This window comes from Ipomoea triloba, chromosome 12, assembly GCF_003576645.1.
Source record: "Ipomoea triloba cultivar NCNSP0323 chromosome 12, ASM357664v1".
NCBI classification, from domain to species: domain Eukaryota; kingdom Viridiplantae; phylum Streptophyta; class Magnoliopsida; order Solanales; family Convolvulaceae; genus Ipomoea; species Ipomoea triloba.
In genome coordinates, this window is record NC_044927.1 from 7,095,107 (window position 1) to 7,105,700 (window position 10,594).

A 10,594-nucleotide genomic window follows, 5' to 3' on the forward strand; every position below is an offset into this window, starting at 1 on the left:
ACCAGCTACTCGTGTGGACAAAACCTCATTCGCTTCAAATAACCATGATAAGAAATAAAGAGCAATTATAACCATGGGGCAAGGTTAGTTATAATATGTTCAGTTTTGTGCGTCTAAGTTATAATTGCTCTTTATTGCTTTTCATGGTTATTTGAAACATAGGTGATTTTGTACCCACGAGTGGGCAGGTGTGAAGACACATAATATTCATGGATACAGAGACCAATTTGACCGGTGTCTTGAGAAAAAAGTATGTGATATTATTCATGTTTATTTTTAAATTTAGTTGGTTATATAGTTTAGGGATAAAATGTAAGCATGATCTATTAGAAAAATGATAAAATTTACAACGTCAATTATAAATTGGGGACAAGAAGTGAACACGACCAATAAATAGAGGTGAATTCTATAATTATTTTATAACTTAGGAATGAAATATATATAATTTTCTCAAATAAAAACTATTTTTATGATAATATTTAATAAAAAATAAAAAATGAGAATGAGAAGAAGGAGGCAATGACATTGTGTTCTTCCCAATTTGTTTTTTTTTAAAAAAATTGAGAGTGGCATTGCCTTCTTCTCAAATCGCACAGGTAATTGAACAATTATTTACTCTAATTCAAGTAAGGAAAATATCATAAAACATAATTGATCCAATCAATTTCATCAATTGCGCAATATAATATTTAATGTTATAATTTATACAATTGTATATCAATCAAAATATTTTTAAAATATTATAATAAATTCATTTTGTGCAACGCACGGGCGAAAATAGTAATGTTTAAAAGTATTAGCGTGTACTGTTTTGTCTCCACCAAGCATATATAGGAACAAATTTTGGTTATTCTTGGTGCCAAAAAGAAGCAAATGACGGCAGTATCACTTAACTATTTAGTTTCAAAAAGTGAAGGCAAATACATAACATTTATATAAAAATTATGAGTAGCCTGAAGCAAGAAGCACCAGTGGTCTAGTGGTAGAATAGTACCCTGCCACGGTACAGACCCGGGTTCGATTCCCGGCTGGTGCAATTTGAGAAGCTATGAGGAACTTTACGCGGCAGTGGTGATTGGGTCGCCACGATTTGTCTGAATAAACTTGGACGACAATCAGCGTATCTGAGCTTCTGTTTTTTGGGACTTTTTCATTCTTCTCCACGATTAAATGACAAATGGTATTGCATTTTCGGATTTTTTTTTCTTTTTGAAATCAAACAATCATTCTTCAATTATGTGAAGGAGAAATAAATGGGCCACATGAGGTTCAAAAAGTCAGTGCCTAGACTCCCTATACATGAAAGTTGATTTGGCCAACTCATGGATCAGAAAGTTCCTATCTCTTGAAACATGAACTATACGCACTAGTGCCTAGACTCCCTTATCGCAATAAGCTCGGCGTTGTAAGAATCATAGCTTCAAGAGAAAGTACTAGCCATTTCAGCGACGCAACAGTCATTATCATTTACCGAGCTAACAAAGATTCAAGGTTAGTAAGGATCCTCCAACCTTGCTTTGCTAACAACACATGGTTATAGTTCTACATATTCTTGAACCCTAGACCACCTTGACCTTTAGGGAGTGTCATGCGATCCCAAATTTTTCACACCACCACCCCATTGCCATTGCTTTCAATTCCCACCAATATTTATTCATTCTTTTTTTGTAATGAGTCACAAAGTGAATTTGGGAGAAGATATACGCTCATAGAATATGTAGGGAGAGATTGGACAACAGTTTTGAGCAAGGTTTCCTTACTTATCCGGGTGAGGAACTTCTTTTGCCATGTACCAATCCTATGTCCCACCTTTTGATCAATGGGTTTTCGAACAGTTAATAAAACTATAGTCATTGAAACAACACATAAATACATGATGATTTTAATTTTCAAATATTAGCATTCTTAATCGCTGTGTTAATTTCATATTAATTGGTGTGTTATTAAGGTTACGATGTTAATTTTGGTCACATCTCCTATAAATACTGTTGTTGAGCATATGAATTTACATACACTCGAAAAATTTATTTTCATTTTGAAACTCAGTCATTCTAAAACTTCTGTTCTTCCCCAGAAAATTTCGATGTTCTACCCTTGGGTTGTTTGTTGTGATTTAATAGTTAAGTACTCAAATTTAAAATTGAAATTCGTTTTATCCCGTGAAATCTAGACTACACTGCTCATATCACCTTTGGAAGGTAGCAAATAAAATTTTAAAGAAAGTGTGTGTGACGTATGACTCAAATTTGAAATCATAGCCTTTGGTTTAACAAATCAAAATCACCCAACACACTTGCTTGTCATCAGTTTGACAGTGGATGTTTAAAATTTGATCAAAAGTTAATTTTTGAAGATATTTGATCAAATGTTAATAATAATATGTTTTTATTATAAATGTTTAAGTGGGTTACAACTTTAGCCCTCAATTAATACATCTAATTTTCATATTTACTCCATTCTGTTCTTCGGGATGTTTGGTTTTTTCCATAAACTCAATGCCTCAACTGAATTGTACTCCACTGGGCCACCAATGGGAGGGACATCCGAGTTGAAATGTTGCTTTCTTTGAGTAATTATTTTGTAAATTATATTTAAAGCACCAGTGGTCTAGTGGTAGAATAGTACCCTGCCACGGTACATATCCGGGGCTGGTGCACACCCGAGAAGTAGTGATGAGTCATCCGCAAGAATGGCGATTGGATTGCAATTATTTGCTCGATTTCAAGCAATGATAACATCAGAAAATATAAATTGTATATTTTTTTTTTTGAGAACATATAAATTGTATATTAATCCAAACATTCTTAAAATATTTTAACAAACTCATTTCGTGCATGGCACGGGTGAAAATACTAGTAATAATAATAATAATACAATAGCACTCCAGGTAGAGAGAATATATGAAGGTGAAGCTCTACAAAGAAGAAGAAACATGTGACCGTCGTCATCCTTCTCAGAGGTGCAGTTGGGCAACGCTTTTGGTAATGGCATATTCTTTTTCACAAAGTTTTTCACCATCTTCCTCTAATCCAATGACTTGTACAACTCTAAATTATGAGCCAAATGTGTATTGTCGTTGTGGTCTAAAAGCACCGCTATGTGTTTCATGGAAAAGTGATCAAAAGTTTTTTGGGTGTCAAAAATTCAAGATATGTTGAGCATGAAAAAGAAAAAGAAAAAAGGTATAATTTTATTAAAAATATAGTCTTTCATTATGTTTAATTAGTGTGTTGACTATATTAATTTTGTTTTTAGGATGGTTTAGGGTGTGGATTTTTTGTTTGGAAGGAGGGGGAGATGGCTCTACTTTCGCATAAGAGGAGGTTAAGAAGTGCTTTTTGAAGTGAGTGAAGAAATATGAAACACTCGAGTGCTTGTTGAGAATATGAAAGGAATGTTAGACATGGAAGTTCCTATCTCTTGAAACATGAACTATACCTATTAGTGCCTAGACTCCCTTATCGCAATAAGCTCGGCGTTGTAAGAATCGTAGCTGCAAGAGAAAGTACTAGTCATTTCAGCGGCGCAACAGTCATTATCATTTACCAAGCTAACAAAGATTCAAGGTTAGTAAGGATCCTCCAACCTTGCTTTGCTAACAACACATGGTTATAGTTCTACATATTCTTGAACCCTAGACCACCTTGACCTTTAGGGAGTGTCATGCGATCCCAAATTTTTCACACCACCACCCCATTGCCATTGCTTTCAATTCCCACCAATATTTATTCATTCTTTTTTTGTAATGAGTCACAAAGTGAATTTGGGAGAAGATATACGCTCATAGAATATGTAGGGAGAGATTGGACAACAGTTTTGAGCAAGGTTTCCTTACTTATCCGGGTGAGGAACTTCTTTTGCCATGTACCAATCCTATGTCCCACCTTTTGATCAATGGGTTTTCGAACAGTTAATAAAACTATAGTCATTGAAACAACACATAAATACATGATGATTTTAATTTTCAAATATTAGCATTCTTAATCGCTGTGTTAATTTCATATTAATTGGTGTGTTATTAAGGTTACGATGTTAATTTTGGTCACATCTCCTATAAATACTGTTGTTGAGCATATGAATTTACATACACTCGAAAAATTTATTTTCATTTTGAAACTCAGTCATTCTAAAACTTCTGTTCTTCCCCAGAAAATTTCGATGTTCTACCCTTGGGTTGTTTGTTGTGATTTAATAGTTAAGTACTCAAATTTAAAATTGAAATTCGTTTTATCCCGTGAAATCTAGACTACACTGCTCATATCACCTTTGGAAGGTAGCAAATAAAATTTTAAAGAAAGTGTGTGTGACGTATGACTCAAATTTGAAATCATAGCCTTTGGTTTAACAAATCAAAATCACCCAACACACTTGCTTGTCATCAGTTTGACAGTGGATGTTTAAAATTTGATCAAAAGTTAATTTTTGAAGATATTTGATCAAATGTTAATAATAATATGTTTTTATTATAAATGTTTAAGTGGGTTACAACTTTAGCCCTCAATTAATACATCTAATTTTCATATTTACTCCATTCTGTTCTTCGGGATGTTTGGTTTTTTCCATAAACTCAATGCCTCAACTGAATTGTACTCCACTGGGCCACCAATGGGAGGGACATCCGAGTTGAAATGTTGCTTTCTTTGAGTAATTATTTTGTAAATTATATTTAAAGCACCAGTGGTCTAGTGGTAGAATAGTACCCTGCCACGGTACATATCCGGGGCTGGTGCACACCCGAGAAGTAGTGATGAGTCATCCGCAAGAATGGCGATTGGATTGCAATTATTTGCTCGATTTCAAGCAATGATAACATCAGAAAATATAAATTGTATATTTTTTTTTTTGAGAACATATAAATTGTATATTAATCCAAACATTCTTAAAATATTTTAACAAACTCATTTCGTGCATGGCACGGGTGAAAATACTAGTAATAATAATAATAATACAATAGCACTCCAGGTAGAGAGAATATATGAAGGTGAAGCTCTACAAAGAAGAAGAAACATGTGACCGTCGTCATCCTTCTCAGAGGTGCAGTTGGGCAACGCTTTTGGTAATGGCATATTCTTTTTCACAAAGTTTTTCACCATCTTCCTCTAATCCAATGACTTGTACAACTCTAAATTATGAGCCAAATGTGTATTGTCGTTGTGGTCTAAAAGCACCGCTATGTGTTTCATGGAAAAGTGATCAAAAGTTTTTTGGGTGTCAAAAATTCAAGATATGTTGAGCATGAAAAAGAAAAAGAAAAAAGGTATAATTTTATTAAAAATATAGTCTTTCATTATGTTTAATTAGTGTGTTGACTATATTAATTTTGTTTTTAGGATGGTTTAGGGTGTGGATTTTTTGTTTGGAAGGAGGGGGAGATGGCTCTACTTTCGCATAAGAGGAGGTTAAGAAGTGCTTTTTGAAGTGAGTGAAGAAATATGAAACACTCGAGTGCTTGTTGAGAATATGAAAGGAATGTTAGACATGGAAGTTCCTATCTCTTGAAACATGAACTATACCTATTAGTGCCTAGACTCCCTTATCGCAATAAGCTCGGCGTTGTAAGAATCGTAGCTGCAAGAGAAAGTACTAGTCATTTCAGCGGCGCAACAGTCATTATCATTTACCAAGCTAACAAAGATTCAGGGTTAGTAAGGATCCTCCAACCTTGCTTTGCTAACAACACATGGTTATAGTTCTACATATTCTTGAACCCTAGACCACCTTGACCTTTAGGGAGTGTCATGCGATCCCAAATTTTTCACACCACCACCCCATTGCCATTGCTTTCAATTCCCACCAATATTTATTCATTCTTTTTTTGTAATGAGTCACAAAGTGAATTTGGGAGAAGATATACGCTCATAGAATATGTAGGGAGAGATTGGACAACAGTTTTGAGCAAGGTTTCCTTACTTATCCGGGTGAGGAACTTCTTTTGCCATGTACCAATCCTATGTCCCACCTTTTGATCAATGGGTTTTCGAACAGTTAATAAAACTATAGTCATTGAAACAACACATAAATACATGATGATTTTAATTTTCAAATATTAGCATTCTTAATCGCTGTGTTAATTTCATATTAATTGGTGTGTTATTAAGGTTACGATGTTAATTTTGGTCACATCTCCTATAAATACTGTTGTTGAGCATATGAATTTACATACACTCGAAAAATTTATTTTCATTTTGAAACTCAGTCATTCTAAAACTTCTGTTCTTCCCCAGAAAATTTCGATGTTCTACCCTTGGGTTGTTTGTTGTGATCCAATAGTTAAGTACTCAAATTTAAAATTGAAACTCGTTTTATCCCGTGAAATCTAGACTACACTGCTCATATCACCTTTGGAAGGTAGCAAATAAAATTTTAAAGAAAGTGTGTGTGACACATGACTCAAATTTGAAATCGTAATACAACAACGCTCCAGGTAGAGAGAATATATGAAGGTGAAGCTCTGCAAAGAAGAAGAAACATGTGACCGTCGTCATCCTTCTCAGAGCTGCAGCTGGGCAATGCTTTTGGTAATGATGACATATTCTTTTTCACAAAGTTTTTCACTATCTTCCTCTAATCCAATGATTTGTACAACTCTAAATTATGGGCCAAATGTGTATTGTCATTGTGGTCTGAAAGCACCGCTATGTGTTTCATGGGAAAGTGATCAAAAGTTTTTTGGGTGTCAAAAATTCAAGATATGTTGAGCATGAAAAAGAAAAAAAAAAAGGGATTAACCTTCATTTTCCTCACAAATATGTCACAATTTCTTTTCTTCTTTGGCCTACCTGACATTTTGTTGGGAACCGAAGCCAATATATCTAATATGAGTGGGAGCGCTTTGGGTTAGACCCATAGTACATGGGTATTTTTGTACTTGTACATGATTATGGTTGTATATAAATATGATGATTGTAACCTTGGGTGTTTTATCATCACCATCACAATTAATAAAAGAATAATTTTACTCCTGTGGACATAGACATATTATCGAACCATGATTGTTCATTGTTCTAGTTAATCTCAATAAATTGGTATCAAAGCACTATTTGAGATGACCCATTTGAGTGCGAAATTCGAAGTATCAAAAGTTTGATGATACAAGAAATTTTGGGTTGTGGTAGTCTAGGGATGGCGGTATTCTAAAAACCTTGAAGGTGGAAAAGCTAGCTAATATGATAGAGGTTGATTGGAACGATTTGAAGGACCAAATGGCAGGAACCATTCGGGCCGATGAAGTCGTGTATCACATCTTGACCTTGGCAATTCCAAAATAAATTTAGGATAAATTGGAATGTCAATTCGTGGAAAAATCTCTTAACGGGCTTAGAATATTTAGGAGGGTTCAGACTTGGTGCAACATATTAATGTCTTTCACCAGATAATCATTTATTCAGATTTGATGTCAAGTTTGTAGATGAAGACAAGATTATGATGTTGCTATGTTTACTGTCTCTTTCCTTTGAATATCTAGTGACTATCCTTATATATGGGATCACTACTAATAAAAGAACAACTTTACCCTGATAGACTACATTGTCGAACAAAGTAAATCTTGTTCTTTGATCTATTTAATGTCAAAGTATTATATATACATGGTGAATTCCTTTTTTGGTCCTAGCCTTACAGTAACAAAGAAAATTTTAGTTCTCCATACAAAATTTGGACAATTTATAAACACATTTATAAAACACAGAAAATAGAAAAGAAAAATGTGCAGGTGGCCAATCAGAAGCAGCCATAGTTTAGCGTACTTATCCGCTCTCAGATTTTCCGTTTTCTCGTGTACAGGGACCTTCCAGGCTTCCAAATAACCTGAAAGCACCAAAAACCCCAACTTCCTCGAGTTAATCAATTAAGAAAGTACCAATTCAAATTCTGCGTCAGATCTTTCTTCTCCGGGATTATATTTTTGGAAATGGCGGCCATAGCGTCGGCAGCCTCCGCTGTGTCGCTCTCATTCGCACCAAAGCCCGCTTCTTCAGCGGTCGCTTTTTCTTCCTCTAGCTCATTATCCTTCAGCAGCAACCCGGGCGGGCTCAAACGGAGTTTGGGTCTGAGAACTGGTAATGTTAGGAGCAATGGCAGAAAGCGTCTTTATTGCAAGTGCTTGTTCGGGCTTGGGGTGCCGGAGATGGTGGTCATTGCCGGTGTCGCCGCCCTTATCTTCGGGCCTAAGCAGTTGCCCGAAATCGGCCGCAGTATTGGCAAGACCGTCAAGAGCTTCCAACAGGTCTATTTCTTCTCTATATTCCCCCTCCTGTTTATGTGTCTGTGATTATAATTATGCAATACATTATGCATTATATTATAAGCTTCCAGATAAGAGTTATCTCCAATCGTTCAAGATTTAATTGGGAAATTAAATATATGCTTTTGATTACTTAATTGGATGTTCAGATTTTGAAATGAGATCTTAGCAGTTTTTGGTGTGGTCAAAGTTTGATTCTATGATTGCCCCATGTTAACTAAAATGACAATGGATCATTGCATGGAAGATTGGTTGGTTGTCTAGTTTATAGTTTTAATGTCATATCCACATTCTAATGTTAAGCCATATTTGATATATTTTTGTAGAACTAAATTAAGGTGTAATGAGTAATGGTGTTTAATTTGAGGATATACATAGATGTTGTTGGGTGGAGGCCCGTGAAGGGTCAAGTTCAACACCATTTGACTGGGGAATTGTTGGGCGAAGACCAGTGAAGGGCAAGTCCAGCACCTGCCTCTCGAAAATATGGCGGTATATAATGGAGCATCCATGACAGAGCAAAATGGATTGAAGCTGTGGATGTTGAAATGAACTTTTCACAGATGATATAGTGGCAAGTCAACTAGACTTGTTTTAGTCCTTTGAAGCCATACAAAGCAGATCTGATCTTGTTTAGTGGGTGAAAAAATGTATCTGAATTGCATGGATGCAGGCAGCAAAGGAGTTTGAAACAGAGCTGAAAAAAGAACCCGATGAGCTCCCTGTCCAGAATGTCAAAGAAGGTGGTCAAGAAGAGAAACCAGATGCTGTGGTGTCAAGTACAAAGGAGAGTTGATAAACTTCAATGCTACTGGCCTGGTTCTGTTAGCTAGCTAGATCACTTCTTCTGTGTCATACTCATTCCTTCTTCGTGTGCTATAACAATTGGTCCCATTCAGACATTGTCTTGTTAAGTTGGGTTATAGTGTTTGGTTTGGAAGATCAAATCATGTTTTTTTCTTGGGTAATGATAATTTATAGTATTAACTCAAAGAATACAAATACACGGAATATACCCAGGTTCATGAGAAAATTCACAAAAATATGATCCACTAATAGTATTAATGGTGGTATGCCAAGCACTAGAAGCCTAAAGTAGGCAAGCAATAAATGCCTAAACGGGTAGGTCTGCAACAAGTGGATGGATGGACTTATGCTAATTTTTGGATACACCAAATAATTTTATTTAAGATTGAAAGTTATTCTAGTCTATCTAAGAATAGACACCTTAGAGATTGATATATTTGAGGAATATGTGATGATTGTATAATGATTTTCACTTGATGTATTAAGTTGGACTTGAGTTATTTATTGAATGTTGTAAATTTTAACATTAGCGTTTTGGGTATAAGAGGAATACTTGAACGTGTCGGTAACACTCCATTCCATTTTGGAGTTAGAGGCTTTTAAAGAGAAATAGAGGTCTATTAAAATACCCTCCCCTATATATGAATTCGAAACTAGATAGATAAACGGAATGTCTTCGGTCTTTCTCATAAAAAAGACATGTTTTAATTCCTTGTCAACATCCCAGAAGCATTTTTCCAGTAAGACATGTTTAATTTCAGACAAAAGCTGGTTTGTTTTGCAATGGGTAACCTGGATGACATAATCCAGGAAAAGTAGTAGCTACGAATCACAAAAGAGGAGGATACTGAATTGGCAAGAACAAACAGAATATTCTGCTTTTCAAGTGGGAAATATGCTTTTGGGCCACACTTTTTGTGGGCCTAAAGTTCATATCTCTCCAAAATGGGCCACGCCATTCCATGCTGCTATATCCAATACTAACACACGCCGGTGGAAGAATGATTGATTCATTGTATACGTCACGTTACCGATCATGTCACAACGCACACCCACTTAGCTTCTATGGCCTAGCCAATCTTTCTTTCTTTTTTCCCCTAATTAAAATTTTCAAATACAATATTGCAAAAGAAATATGCCCTAGAAAATTCAACTAGTTTCGCTTTTCCTTTTTCTTTAATAAAACAAAAACAAATTAAACGAAACAATATTATTAATGAGAAATGAGAATCAATCAACTCCCATAAGAACTAAGGATGTGTTTGGTTGAGAACTTTTGGAGGTTTTAATACCTATTAAGATATTTGTTTGCCTAACTTTACTACTATAGGATTCAAATCTTTTAGTAATTATAAAATTCAATACATTTTTATTCATCTACTTTTGAAGAAAGGAATAAAAAATAAGGGAGAAAAAAAAATTTGAAAGAAGGGAGAAAAATTTTTAAAAGTAAAAATGTCCTTGTCAATGCACTAAATATGAAATTTTAAAGGGAGAAAAATTTTTAAAAGTAAAAATGTCATTGTCAATGCATTAAATATGAAA

General features: G+C 34.9%; 1 protein-coding gene and 2 non-coding genes across 3 annotated transcripts; all 3 read left to right on the top strand.

Moving 5' to 3' along the window:
• The first annotated feature begins 965 nt into the window (after positions 1-965).
• On the top strand, positions 966-1,036 carry TRNAG-GCC. The gene has a single exon. It is a non-coding gene; the product is annotated as a tRNA-Gly (tRNA).
• A 7-nt stretch (positions 1,037-1,043) lies between these two features.
• Positions 1,044-1,132, top strand: LOC116000534. The gene has a single exon (XR_004094117.1). It is a non-coding gene; the product is annotated as a small nucleolar RNA snoR114 (small nucleolar RNA).
• Positions 1,133-7,752: 6,620 nt separating this feature from the next.
• On the top strand, positions 7,753-9,207 carry LOC115998628 (sec-independent protein translocase protein TATA, chloroplastic-like). Its single transcript, XM_031238250.1, has 2 exons — positions 7,753-8,224; positions 8,916-9,207. The coding sequence occupies exons 1-2, from the start codon at positions 7,910-7,912 to the stop codon at positions 9,036-9,038; spliced, it is 438 nt and encodes a 145-aa protein (XP_031094110.1). The 5' UTR covers positions 7,753-7,909; the 3' UTR covers positions 9,039-9,207.
• Positions 9,208-10,594: the final 1,387 nt, after the last annotated feature.